This window comes from Ranitomeya variabilis, chromosome 1 (genome assembly GCF_051348905.1).
Source record: "Ranitomeya variabilis isolate aRanVar5 chromosome 1, aRanVar5.hap1, whole genome shotgun sequence".
In the NCBI taxonomy this organism is placed as follows: Eukaryota; Metazoa; Chordata; class Amphibia; order Anura; family Dendrobatidae; genus Ranitomeya; species Ranitomeya variabilis.
In genome coordinates this window covers 1,103,924,512-1,103,939,587 of record NC_135232.1, presented here as the reverse complement: position 1 = coordinate 1,103,939,587, position 15,076 = coordinate 1,103,924,512, and the positions used below count along the sequence as shown (strand labels likewise).

Here is a 15,076-nt window from a genome sequence, read left to right as displayed (position 1 = left end):
GTCTTATAAATGGGGTTGGGACCATCAGTTGTGTTGTGCAGAAGTCTGGTGGATACACAGCTGATAGTCCTACTGAATAGACTGTGAGAATTTGTTTTATGGCAAGAAAAAAGCAGCTAAGTAAAGAAAACGAGTGGCCATCATTAATTTAAGAAATGAAGGTCAGTCAGTCCGAAAAATTGGGAAAACTTTGAAAGTGTCCCCAAGTGCAGTGGCAAAAACCATCAAGCGCTACAAAGAAACTGGCTCACATGAGGACCGCCCCAGGAAAGGAAGACCAAGAGTCACCTCTGCTTCTGAGGATACGTTTATCCAAGTCACCAGCCTCAGAAATCGCAGGTTAACAGCAGCTCAGATTAGAGACCAGGTCAATGCCACACAGAGTTCTAGCAGCAGACACATCTCTACAACAACTGTTAAGAGGAGTCTTTGTGCAGCAGGCCTTCATGGTAAAATAGCTGCTAGGAAACCACTGCTAAGGACAGGCAACAAGCAGAAGAGACTTGTTTGGGCTAAAGAACACAAGGAATGGACATCAGACCAGTGGAAATCTGTGCTTTGGTCTGATGAGTCAAAATTTGAGATCTTTGGTTCCAACCACCGTGTCTTTGTGCGGTGCAGAAAAGGTGAACGGATGGACTCTACATGCCTGGTTCCCACCGTGAAGCATGGAGGAGGAGGTGTGATGGTGTGGGGATGCTTTGCTGGTGACACTGTTGGGGATTTATTCAAAATTGAAGGCATACTGAACCAGCATGGCTGCCACAGCATCCTGCAGCGACATGCTATTCCATCCGGTTTGCGTTTAGTTGGACCATCATTTATTTTTCAACACGACAATGACCCCAAACACACCTCCAGGCTGTGTAAGGGCTATTTGACCAAGAAGGAGAGTGATGGGGTGCTACGCCAGATGACCTGGCCTCCACAGTCACCAGACCTGAACCCAATCGAGATGGTTTGGGGTAAGCTGGACCGCAGAGTGAAGGCAAAAGGGCCAACAAGTGCTAAGCATCTCTGGGAACTCCTTCAGTAGTAGTCAATCCCGTTGACTACCTCTTGAAGCTCATCAAGAGAATGCCAAGAGTGTGCAAAGCAGTCATCAAAGCAGAAGGTTATAACCAATACAGCAAAATGAAGTAGCAACACGATCAGAATTATAAAATATAAAGATTACTTTATTATAGATATTCCAAGAAAAATACCAAAAATTTAATAAACAAAATTCCTTTACAAAACATACTATCACATATAATACGTAACAGGGGTGCACATTCCCTGATACTCATGGACAATCATAATAGCAACAACATCAAAAATAGAGATCTATGACCTATTCATCCTGATACAGGAATCTACTAAGATAGTTATCTGTATATACTTGCTGGTCTTATAATTAAATGTTGCTAAGTACCAGCATGCATGTCCGCAGATTATATATCACTAATACATCTGTAATGCATGAAAAACCAATCTTAAATACTTATTGCCCATAAAAGGGCTATATAGGAAACAATACACTGCCTAATGGCACGACATATTAGTCATACTATATATAGCAGAGATGAATCAATTACCTGCGGCCATATTAGTATCAGGATGATGGTCTGTGGCTACACCTCGACGCGCGTCTCACCGCCCCTGCAGTTTTGTCAGGAGGTAGCTACCTCCTACCTCCTGACGAAACTGCAGAGGCAGTGAAACGCGTGTCGAGGTGTAGCCACGGACCATCATCCTGATACTAATATATATATACCTGAATTTTATGACTATGGTTCAGAATATTTGAAAAAAAAATAAAATATATGCATTATTATTATTTTATATTAAAATTTTTAAAATAATCTCAACCTTAGTCATAATGTTCAGGACTATATATACAGTTCTTGTATATATACCTGTACATATTGAACATATATATTCATAATTTTATATATACAGTATATGTATATGTGTGTGTATATATATATATATATATATATATATATATATATATATATATATATATATATATATATATACTGTGTATAATGGGGAAAAAAGTATTTAGTCAGCGGCCAATTGTTCAAGTTCTCCCACTTAAAAAGATGAGAGAGGCCCGTAATTGACTTTGGTCATTAACAAAAGTTCATCTCAATATTTTGCTATATATCCTTTTTTGGCAATGAAAGAGGTCAAAAGTTTTCTGTAAGTCTCCACAAGGTTGGCACGCACTGTTGTTTTATCACCCTGGAGTCATTAAATGTCTTTACAGCTAATATGGGAAAGTCAACTTTCTTTTATTTTTGCACAAGTTTTATTATACTTGTAAAACACAATGATAACGCGTGGGTGTGCAGTACGCGAACCTATGCAATTTTCGTAGTGAGAGCCCACCTTTCTTCAAAAGGAACCAGGCATTATGTTTGCTGATCAATTGCCATCATACTGATTTTCTATGTCGCAATTAATGAATTGTCTGACAATCAGGGCCGTATTTGCCACTAGGCACTCGAGGGCACGTGCCTAGCGCGGGGACGATGCGGAGGGCGGCACCTGAGCAAGTGAGCAAGGTTTTTTGTTTTTTTTTACCTCCCGACTGCCCCAACCCCCGCCCGCCCCACCCGGGCCCAGCCGCCCACACACCCTCCGACCGCCGCCCCCCCGCCTCCCCCCGCCCTCCTTGAAGATGATACTCACCCTGCTCCAGCGATGCCTGGTCTCAGCTTCTGTAGCGTGTCCTGAGTGAGCGGTCACGTGGTACCGCTCATTAAGGCTCACGAATATGCGCATATTCATGAGCCTTAATGAGCGGTATCACGTGACCGCTCACACAGGAAGAAGGTGCTGCGAGCCTGCGCCTGTGCGCCGGGAGTCGGGACAGAGCATGAGGGATGTCGGCGCGCCCGCTCGGTGTGAGACAGCTGACAGGTGAGTATGAGGGACAGGTGGGATGAAGGAGGACGGTAAGCCGCCCGAGCCATGGGAGAAGGAGCGGAGAGCGGAGGGGGGGTGCAGTGATCAGCCATGCATACTGGGGGGTCATGCATACAAGAGGTGGGGGGGTTATGAGCCATGCATACAGGGGGGCGGGGGGGTGGATATGAGCCATGCATACAGGGGGGGAAATATGAGCCATGCATACAGGAGGTGGGGGGAATTATGAGCCATGCATAGGGGGATATGAGCCATGCATACAGGGGGGGAATTATGAGCCATGCATACGCGGGGGGATATGAGCCATGCATATGGGATGGGAGGAAGATGAGCCATGCATACAAGATGGGAGGGGGGCTTTATACACTATTGAGCATCATATGGGGTCATTATACAGTATTGAACATCATGTGGGGTCATTATACAGTATGGAGCATCATGTGTGGCCATTATACAGTATGGAGCATCATGTGTGGCCATTATACAGTATGGAGCACTGTGTGGCCATTATACAGTATGGAGCATCATGTGTGGACATTATACAGTATTGAGCATCATGTGGGGCCATTATACAGTATTGAACATCATGTGGGGTCATTATACAGTATGGAGCACTGTGTGGCCATTATACAGTATGGAGCATCATGTGTGGCCATTATACAGAATGGAGCATCATGTGTGGTCATTATACAGTATGGAGCACTGTGTGGCCATTATACAGTATGGAGCATCATGTGTGGCCATTATACAGTATTGGGCATCATGTGGGGCCATTATACAGTATTGAACATCATGTGGGGTCATTATACAGTATGGAGCACTGTGTGGCCATTATACAGTATGGAGCATCATGTGTGGCCATTATACAGTATGGAGCATCATGTGTGGTCATTATACAGTATGGAGCACTGTGTGGTCATTATACAGTATGGGGCATCATGTGCGGTCATTATACAGTATTGAGCATCATGTGGGGCCATTATACAGTATTGAACATCTTGTGGGGTCATTATACAGTATGGAGCATCATGTGTGGTCATTATACAGTATGGAGCACTGTGTGGCCATTATACAGTATGGAGCATCATGTGTGGCCATTATACAGTATTGAGCATCATGTGGGGCCATTATACAGTATTGAACATCATGTGGGGTCATTATACAGTATGGAGCACTGTGTGGCCATTATACAGTATGGAGCATCATGTGTGGACATTATACAGTATGGAGCATCATGTGTGGTCATTATACAGTATGGAGCACTGTGTGGTCATTATACAGTATGGAGCATCATGTGCGGTCATTATACAGTATTGAGCATCATGTGGGGCCATTATACAGTATTGAACATCATGTGGGGTCATACAGTATGGAGCATCATGTGTGGCCATTATACAATATGGAGCACTGTGTGGCCATTATACAGTATGGAGCATCATGTGTGGCCATTATAAAGTATGGAGCATCGTGTGTGGCCATTATACAGTATTGAGCATCATGTGTGGCAATTATACAGTATTGAGCATCATGTGGGGCCATTATACAGTATTGAACATCATGTGGGGTCATTATACAGTATGGAGCATCATGTGTGGCCATTATACAATATGGAGCATTGTGTGGCCATATTTTTTTGGATATAATTATTATATATGAAACAGTGTGATCAGCAGTGCAAAATGGGTGTGGTTGGGACTTGGATATAGGTGTGACTAGTTGTGAAATGGGTGTGGTCAGAGGCGTGGCCTAAAATTTGCCGCGGCGCACGTAGTGCGCCGCAAACGTTATACCTCTTTCCCTTCAAGAGTTGGGAGGTATGGTACCGCATTTGCCAGATCACAGCAAGTGCCACAAATCCCATAGGGAATGAATTAAGCCAAACGCAGTGTTGCCGTAAGTGATCTGTTACGCGGCAGATGCGAAAAAACTGCCCGATCTGCTGCAAAAGGCTATTTTCACAACAGCGATTCTTGCCAAAGTCACTGGCGATAGTGTCATACTCACCAATGGGGGAGGCAGCACTAAAAGTGCCTAGAGCAGCAGAAACTCTAAATACGGCCCTGCTGACAATATAAGTATAACCCTATGGGCCAAAGAGAAAATTTCCAATTCTTCTCCGTACCGACAGATTTCCATTGTCATCTATGACGGAAAGAGAAATCCTCTGTTGTACATGATAGCAAAATTAAATTCTATAGATAATTGTTCAGCTTTGGTTCAGTTACACGATACATCATTTCCTACTACATTTCCGTTTTTCACCGCTATTTACCACATAACAGTATGCCCTACAACAGTAGAAAAAGTATTATAAGTTGAAATAAAAAATTTAAATTTGAATTGTGCCAGTTTCGCATAATTTTGCCAGGAAATGTAATTCACAGTGAAAAGCCCTGAAAAGATTTGCATGTATGACTGAATCGGTGGCGAACACATACAAAAGATGGCCCCTGTGTAAGAACACTATATGGTCATTTTGCAGTCCATCAGCTTATTACAATGCACAATTTCAAGTGATGTGGAGGTAGACGTGGCCCTGCACAGGTTACACCAATGATATGTCCACCCCTGGATTGAATTGCTGCATTACTATAACCAGCTGCTAGCTATATGACCCTCACTGGCCCTGCCTCACAGACAGTGACGCTCCTGCCTCACATATTGTCACAAGGGTGTCCCCCTGGAAGACCTGGAGTTAAACGGTCATGTTGGGTAATGAACCACAGGTCTTCTTTAGAGATGGTGGGATTTGTGTCCCATATTAAATTAATTTAGTTTCCTCTGGTGCTAAAGAGGTTAACGCTAAGCCAGCTTAATGCTAAGCTGGTCAGAAACCTGCAGCTGCATTTCAGCTTCTTTTGATCTAGTCTTGATCTCTTCCTATACAAACTGGTCAGACCTTCTTGTCCCTGCCGGTTAAAGATTTGCTTCCTGTGCTGCGTGCTAAAGCTAAGTGGTTAGAGTGGAGTTGTTGTAGTAGTCTTCTGTGGTTTTCTGTAGTGTTTATCGCCTATTCCCTGTTCCCATTTACCGTATTTTTCGGACTATAAGACGCACCGGACTATAAGGCGCACCCAGGTTGTAGAGGTGGAAAATAGGGAAAAAAATATTTGAAGCAAAAAAATGTGGTAAAATATTTAATAACATAAATAACATACTATTATATGTGGTGTTATTATATATAATAGTATGTTTTTATGTTGGAAGTTGCGGGACCAGTGTGGTGTCTGTGAAGTACTATATGAAGATGCTGAAGGGTGAGTATAAGAATGGGGGCACAGGGCATATATTGAAAGCACCACTCCAGCACTGCAAAATAACACTGGAGTGCTGCTTTAAAATCCCATGGGAGAACTATAACTCCCAGCATGTCCTGCAGATCCTATGGCATGCTGCAAGTTATGGTTCACCAAAGGAGTGGCAGAGTGCTTTATTGTGTTTTATAAAGACTAACCTCTTAATTGTGGCAGCCAGCCAGCCACTGTGGTGAGGTAAAAGCATCCCATGACTGCACACACAGAGCCCTCCCTCTTGTTGCCTTTCCACAGCACAGGTTATAAGAGGAAGCCTGCAGATTCTAGTGGGGAGTCTGAAGGACCTGTGATGATGTCAAGAAGAGGGAGGTCTCTGAGCTGCCATGTGATGCTCCAGCCCGCCCACTTCTGACATCACACAGGTCCTCCTTGTGCACAGCACTCAGCGTCCAGCCCAGGCAGGTGTGCAGTGATCTCCTCTCCCCTGGCCCCTGCTGCTGCTGCCTCCTCCTCCCCTGGACACACAGATCTCCCCAGCTGCTGCAGGAATCAGCGCTGAGGAAACCATGTGTGTCCCTGCTTAAGTGCAGTATTCATTTGCTGCTCCTGGCTCACTGCTCAGCTGATAGGTGGAGGGGGAAGTGTAGCGCCCCCACTGCCGCAGGGCCGAGGGGTACCCGGTAACCGGGCCTCTGAGTCTCTGTTCTGGGGTTGTCACGGTGGCTAGACCCGGTCCGTGACCCTGCTGAGGGGCGTACAATAAAGGTGGAGGGAATGGTGATGATGTTGTGGTGGTGCGGTGCAGGTCGCAGTAAATAACGAGGACCCCAGGTTGCAGTCTCTTTACCTCTTTACTGAAGGTCTCAGGATCCTCAATCCGGAATACGGTTAACCGGGCTGCGCAAGTCCGGCCGGTCCGATGGCACCTCCAGAGTTCCCTTTGCAGGTGGAAATCTGTGCCTACCTTCTAGCACTTGTGTGTTGTAGTCCTCCCCTGCTGTGCTTACGGGATAGTCCCCACAACTGTTGTGTCTGTTTCTGAAGTTCCCTCACAACTCGATTATGATGTTCTGCTTCGTCCCCCAGATGATATGGCTAGGACCGCACCCGTATGACGGGTAGGCTCGGAGTTCTTCCGGGACCCTAGCGTCGCCCCTCTCCTATTGTTGCCCCCTGTGTCTTCGTAGGTGATTTGTGTGAGACAGCACGCCTATAGCTGACTGTCCTGCCGTAGGTTTGAAGTATTGCTTGGAGCCTAGTACTTCCTCGGCGTTCCGGCCACCGGCTACGCGCCTCAGTAGGATGTTGCCTCGTCTTACAGCACGACTCCTACTGGTATTTCTCCTTGTTGCGTTGATCTCGTTTCTCACTCAGCACAATGAACCTCGCTTCTTGTCCTTTCTTAGGGTACCGCCGCGATCAGGTGCAGGCGCGGTCCCGTAACGTTCTCTCTGTTCGCTAGGCCTCTGTCAGGATCCCACCCCTGACAGGGACCCCCCTGAGTCTCTCCCCGCAACACCCTCTGCCACAGGATGTTGCCTGTTCGATTCCCAGTCAGCTTCTGACTAACTTTCTGCCTAACCCCCAGTTTTACCAGATTGTGAGGAGTGGCCTAATACATAGAACCCTTAGCTCCCCCTGGAGGCCAGACTGTGAAGTGTATTGGTGACTGTGATACCTGGTCCGAAGAACTCCTTCAGTGCCATCAGACGTACCATAGCCCCCCTTAGCGGCGGAGCATCAGTACTGCAACGACCAGGACTCTGGGGCGCTGCAGAAGCAGCTAATGAATATTCACTGCACTTAATCATCGGGACAACATGGTTTCCCCAGCACTGATTCCGGGCAGCGGGGACATTTTTCTGCCTCCTGAAGTGGGATAGTGCGATCCCACTCGCTGCTGCCCCCCTCCCCACATGCTACATCCCTACCATAAGACGCACCCACGCTTTCCTCCCAAATTTGGAGGAAAAAAAGTACGTCTTACGGTCGGAAAAATACGGTAGTTTATTCCTCACTGTCCCTATACTCCTCCATATTGTTGGTCAGTGCCTTTGTATCATAGAGGTTTCCTGTTTTCCCTGTTTTGTTTTTGTGTCTTATTTAACTTACATTTCTATACCATGCCTCATGGGGTGGGGGAGGAGACAGATCAGGGGTTAACAGTAGCATAGTAAGGTTGGAGACTCAGGCCTCTCTACCTTGAAGAGTACCCCCGGGACAAGGATAGTTAGAGTCCCAGTTCCAGGGACAGATTGAGTCTTACTTTCTGAACCCCTTACTTACTGAAGACCATCACAGCGTGACACTTAAACAGTTACTATCTTACTTCACAGACACAGTGTCTCTCCTGCCTCACAGACACAGTGACTCTCCTGCCTCACAGACACAGTGACTCTCCTGCCTCACAGAGACAGTCACTCTCCAGTCTCACATGTACAGTAAATCTCCTTTCTCAGGTTGCACCAATGATATATCCACCCCTGGATTGAATTGCTGCGGGAGGTGTCTGAGGAGTGATCCATGGGCTAAAGACTATTGGACCAATGGACATAGAGCGGAGTCCACAGCTCAAAGGGATGTGGACTTTTTCTAGGACGGAGCACTAGTCGATCTTATTGTTGTGTTTTATTGGAGATTTGCTTACTCGTCAGTTTAAGGTGCACAAATCTCTTCTGGATAGTGTTCAGTCTCTGGAATCAATGTTTCCATTCAGTGAAGGTAAGCTGAGGAAGATGTGCAGGCTGCATCTTATGTACAGTATATGTAAAGCCAGACATGAGGTTTCTTAATCATGCAATGCAAGCATTCTATTACTCTTGTTATTGTGTCAAGAGGCCTTAATTGAGTCATTGTTTTGAATGAGCCTGTACATTGACTATTGTTGTCTGTGAATTTTTGAATGCCTGCTGATTACGTATTTCATCACCCCCTTGCAGTTACAAATCTACTTAATTTAGGACAAAACGACAAATATGCAGGTTATTTGAACAATTGGACAAATAAAGATTACCTTCCCCCACATTTCCCCAAACCTGTGGAAGAATGTCCTGAATGGGAGCTGTGGGTATAAAGTCTCTGAGTCCCTCTACAGAGGGACGCTTCAGGAGCAACCCAAGGAAACCATGGCTCCATCTAGTGGAATACAGATCTGCTCCCATGACCATCACTGAACCCACAAAGACATTTGTAGAAGCCAGGTTGGGACACTCAGGTCATCTGGTGATATACCTCACTGTGCTCTGTCAGCCTCCTAAGCTTGCCGCTACCTCCTATTTGTGAGTGCCCACCAAAAGCGGGGTACTACTGGTTGAGGTAGTTGGCAATGGATGCCCCGAAGTTCCAGAGGTTCTAATCATTGGTGAGCTTATTTGCACCATCTTGTGTACTTGCTGATACTGTACTATATGTAGTTGCTGGCTGGAGCAGGATACATATTCTACGGTCATGGTATCCGTCATGTGGAGGAACATGGACTGTGACTATAGACTATACTGGTGGGAGGTACAAAAGCTGTGGAAAGAACATGTGGTTGTCAGCTCACCAGTTTGGGTGTGATGTATGCTGGAGTCCTGGAAGCCACACACTGATCAAGTCAGAGCAGCTGCAGTAAATCATGGTGGAAAGACGGGTTTGCATTCCAGTGTCAGGTTGAATTTCTAGTAGGTAAAATTTAACATTTATTAGTTATGTTAAAAAGGACTCTGGAGGGCAATAGGACTGAAGTGCATGGTCTGAGTATCTGACACAAAATCAATCATCCCTATACTCAGTGGGTGTGTCAGAGTGAATTAATCAACCAGTCAGAAACATAGAACTGGATACCAGTGTGAATTAACAGCAAAGTATACGCTGAAAGAATAGACTTGCTGCAAATTTAAAGAAAAAAATGCTTTGATGGCTTAAATTTGCAAAGAAATAAGCAGCGTGTGCACGAGATTTCAGAAATCTCATTCACTTTGCTGGTACTGTAAAACTCTGCGTTTTTTCTAAGGTAAAAATGAGCGGAAAATGCTGCAAATATGCAGCATGTGAACAAGCCCTTAGGCTATAAACCCAACTCCTCTTTTTGGTTAAAAAAAAAAAAAAAAAGATTATCAAAACTAAAAAAAATATGTTTGAGGAGGAAATTCACAGATGATAATAAAAATTCCTTCCTTTCGATAGTATAAGTACTGGTACGATAAAACCAGATAGGGCCACCTCATGTGGGATAGACATATATAGAGCTATTACATCACAGGAAAGCCATTTGTAGTGTTCAGACCAAATAAATCTGTTAAAAACCGAGATCACATATTTTGTTTCTTTGATATAGCTCGGTAGATCCTGTACTAGATGTTGTAGGTAGTGGTCCAACCAAGCCACAAGATTTTCACCCAATGATTCTATCCATGAGGGATATTCCCTGGGGTTAATCACTGCAGAGCCTGTGACTTTTCTGTCAAAATATAACAACCAAAGTTTTCAGATACACAATTTTATAAACTGCAATACAACATATGTAGTTTACCTTATTGAATGCACTAGTCGTAAAATTATTCTGTTCCACCCAACTTTTGTATTTCCATGATCTTACATTTTATTTTGGGTCTGATATTTTGCTTTTAATTCACACTGGTATCCAGTTCTGGGTCTCTGCCAGGTCGGTTAATGCACCCTGCTATGCCTAGTGAGTGTAGGGAAGGTTTAAATAGATATATTTTGTGTCAGATAATAATGCCATGAATAAGGCGTTTAGCCGAATCACGTAGGCCTGGTACCAGTCCACCTCATGCACTTTAGTCCTATTGGCCTCCGGAGTTCTTTGTAACACGACTAATAAATGTTAAGTTTTACCTACTTGGAATGTAGCATGACTCCGGAATGCAAACCCGTCTTCCCCGCATACAAAAACTGTGGGCCAACGAAAAATTGGGAGACAGTGGGTATCACCTGGTATGGAGCAGTGGAACTACCGGCAGCGGGTTGGGATCTTGTGGTCACGGAGGCATTGTATTTTGTCCATCTACACGGAGTTACTGTAAGACCATGGACGTACAGAATAAAAAAAAAAGTTGCATTGTTTACCTGCCTAGGTGACTATTACAACCCACAACCTCAGATCTTCACAGTAATCTTCAACATGTCAAATGGCAGCAGCTATTTTAGACGATATGCTGAAATCAAATTGCTTATTGTTCGAATTTGCTATATTCAACAAATTCCTAAAAATTCAATACAAATTCGATTCCCGTTAAATTGTTTTGCTCATCTCTAGTTAAAATGTAAGAAGTGAAGTCGGACACCAAAAAAATACCATTAGCCGCCAGTTGTTACTATGTAGAAATGTAAAACTATACTGCAGCTGTGAATAGAAAAAATGTAAATACTGGCTCTTTAGTGGCTTTTTTTTTACTTTTATTTTTGATTTGTGACCATTTTTTGCCCTGCATTCTTCAAAATGGAACACAGTTTTCATGAATTTTGAGTAAAGTAAAAATGTCTTTTTTTTCTTGAGTCTTTTTAGCTCAAAAGAAGCCTGTTGGGGGAGGGGTTCTGTTACTTAGAATGTTCACTTTTAAAGGTGACCTGTCACTTAACCAAAAGTGTCCAGTTTTTGCTCTTTTGTTCCCTCTCCTCCACTGAGTATGATATCAGTTTCGGGTTTTTTTCGTTTTAAATCCCTGAGGCTAGTTTCACACTAGCGTTAACTGCAATACGTCGCAAATGCGTCGTTTTTGCGAAACGCCGCATCCAGCAAAAGTTTTTGCTGGATACGTTGTTTCGTCATAGAGTAACATTAGCGACGCATTTGCGACGCATTTGCGACGCATTTCCAAACGGTGAATGCGTTTGGCGGCGTTTGGGCGTATGGTAGCGGTCCGTCGGGAGAAAAAAACGTTACATGTAACGTTTTTTGCTCCCGACGGTCCGCTTTTTCCGACCGCGCATGCGCAGTCGGAACTCCGCCCCCACCTCCCCGCACTTCCCCGCACATCACAATGGGGCAGCGGATGCGTGGGAAATATGCATCCGCTGCCCCCGTTGTGCGGCGGAGACCACACTAGCGTCGGGAACGTCGGCCCGACGCGCAGCGACGGGTTGTTCCCGACGCTAGTGTGAAAGTAGCCTTATACGTTTCCAGAGATTCTGGCCATTTTGTTGAGTGCTAATATTTATGGTCTTTACGAGGAGGTGTGGCTTCACATGGGAATTATGCAGGACAGACTAAAAACACGCCCCTAGTGAATCACTTGAGCACCACCCAAAAAAAAGACAATAACAATTAGCGCTGAATTAAAAGTCACCATATCTCTGGAACTGTGTAGCGGATTTAAAAAAAAATCAGCATGCTCATGGAAGCAGAGGGAATAAAGAAAAAAGAAGAACAAAAAAATCCAGTTTTGACTTGCTGATGATTCCTTTTTAAATTTGTCTATACATTGATACACAAACCCTAGAAAGATAGATTTAAAAAGTTATCAGCGCAAAAATGTGAGCCTATAAAAATACAAAAAATGGTACTAGAGAGTGGACATACAGGAAATTTAAAGTGTGACCTACTTTGTGGACAGAATCTGTAGCGGGAGACAATTTGTGCCAAAAAGCCAATTAACCACCTACTGTCGCTGACTGTCTTTTTTGTTCTTGGCTTTACATTTCTCCTTCTATTACATTTCTTTATTTTATATTTTCAGTCTACGGAAATACTCATTGTAGACTTGTAGTCAGAAGTCTGTAGACATAGTACTTGGTGGGACTTGGATTGTGTTGTCCTTGGATGTCATTCATAGCTTCAATGTAAATTTGGGAATGTGATCTGCAAGGCGTCCATCATCACCTCCTTAACGATCTGTTTCTTCATATGATAGAAAGGAAGACTGAACTGTGACCCAACATTCGAGCTAGAAGAGATGATTCTAGAATCGAAACCTCTCCATAAGAAAAAGAAGAGATTGGCCAAGTACAAGTCGAGGGAGGCAGCCAAAGATAATTGTCCTCTGGTAAGTCTGGTTCTTTGGAAAAAGTCTGTACAGTTTACATATATATAGTTAAACCCCAAAACACCACTCCTGGAGTATCCACAAACCACCAGAAAATCTTTCAAATACATTTTTATTGAAACATTCATAATACAGTGGTGTATTAAGTAGGAAAAAGTGATGGGAGAACATCAATATTCCATAATACACATGGATAAAACATGAATGTTGTAATAGTATGGTGAATAAGTGGCAAGAGTTCACCCATGGTGTATCCGCATTGATGGACTCTGCACTCCACCCCGACGTGCGTTTTGTTTGATTGCTTTTTCAAGGGGAGGTACTTTACTTATAGGGTGAACAGAAAAATAATCTTATGTTCCCAACCTGGAAATATATGATGTGCTATATTAATATTTTGACAGTTTGCCTATATAGCTGTATTCTTGGCAAATGTTTATATTTTATTTATTTTTTTCACATGAAATTTATTTTTTCCTATAAACCTCTCTGTACCAACAATTGCAAGAAAATCAACATGAAGAGCATTAATTCAACTAAGTCTTATCCATGACTTGGCTTTATATGACATAGCCACAAATATCTACATATGAATCCCATTGTGTCCGATATAGAGGCAGTATATTATAGAGCTATAGGAGCTGAGAAGATTGATATATAGTTTTAAGGAGAAAGATTCAGTGTAATAAATGTAAATCTTTGCTTATTTTAGGCTTAAGAGTCCAGTGGGCATATGGGAGTGCTTACAGAGATGTAAATCATTGATTAGGACCACCCATTTATAAAAGAATTATAAGAGATTTACATGAATAAATGAAGAGTTAAACAGAATCTTTTGCCACTAAACTATTTATGATTTTTCTCAGTTCCTCCTGTTTTATAATGTATGTCCAGCAAATCAGGTTTAATATTCAAGCAAGAATCTTCCCTAAAAGCAGATTTGTCACCAGATGTCTCAATACCAAACTGTATACAATAGTAAATAGATTTCTTAGACCTGATGAGACTGATGTATTTAATGTGAAAATCCAATTTCTGAATAGTTTATAAGATATTGAGATGGCCATTTTATTAATGCAGCTATAGAATGTAATGAGTCTAAATGTATTAATTCTCCTCCCGCTCAGTCTGACTGACAGCTGCAGCTTGTATTTAATGTGAGATCTCAACAAGGAGGAGGTATGCTGAGGAGCTGTCAATCAGACCAGATGGGCGGAGATTTAGTTAAAATTTCATAAAGTATTTTACTATCATTCTGAAATGGATTTTCAATTAAAAAAATACAATTTCTTTAAAGGAAGCCATCATCTGAAAATTATCTAATGTTTTTTGTGTTAATTGTATATTTTTTATTTTCGTATTTTTGTGTTCATCACAATCTGTACGAACTATAAAAGTTAGAAATCTTGCAAGTTTCACTGGCTTTTTTAGACTCTAACTTCCTAATGTTTTAGGAAACAACATATGTATATACCTACAAGACCGCGAACCTATCTTTTATATTGAAGTATCCAATGAGCCTATGTAAACAGGTCAATGAAAAGGGCGGGGAAGCCAGGTCAGGTATCACATTACCTATTGTGATTGGTTGATTCATTGTTATCAGCTGTGTATAAAGGTGTCAACTGTTATTTTTAATACAGATCATGATCTGAAAAAAAAATTGCCAAAAGTTTAAGGGAAAAACATGTTGCACAAAAATCTGATTTAAACAATAGGTCATTTTCTGATGATGGCTTCCCCTTAAATGCACTGAAAATGTACAGACATGAGTCATACTGCCTTTTTTTCCACAAGAAATGTGGAAGGAGTGGGATGTACTTTCCTACCCAATTTATTTTTCAGTTTTGCGTATTGATTTTTTCCTCCTTTTCTTCCAAGAACCTTTAATTGTTTTATTCTTCCTTCAAAGTTTTTGGG

The 15,076-nt window shown here is 42.9% G+C and overlaps 1 protein-coding gene across 1 annotated transcript in view; it reads left to right on the top strand.

The window, feature by feature from the left end:
* Positions 1-15,076, top strand: part of STK32B (serine/threonine kinase 32B) — a 314,328-nt gene that overhangs the window by 284,816 nt on the left and 14,436 nt on the right. The window contains exon 10 of the mRNA XM_077280130.1: positions 13,025-13,156. Coding sequence (XP_077136245.1) covers positions 13,025-13,156 — 132 coding nt within the window. The remainder of the gene's footprint in view (positions 1-13,024; positions 13,157-15,076) is intronic.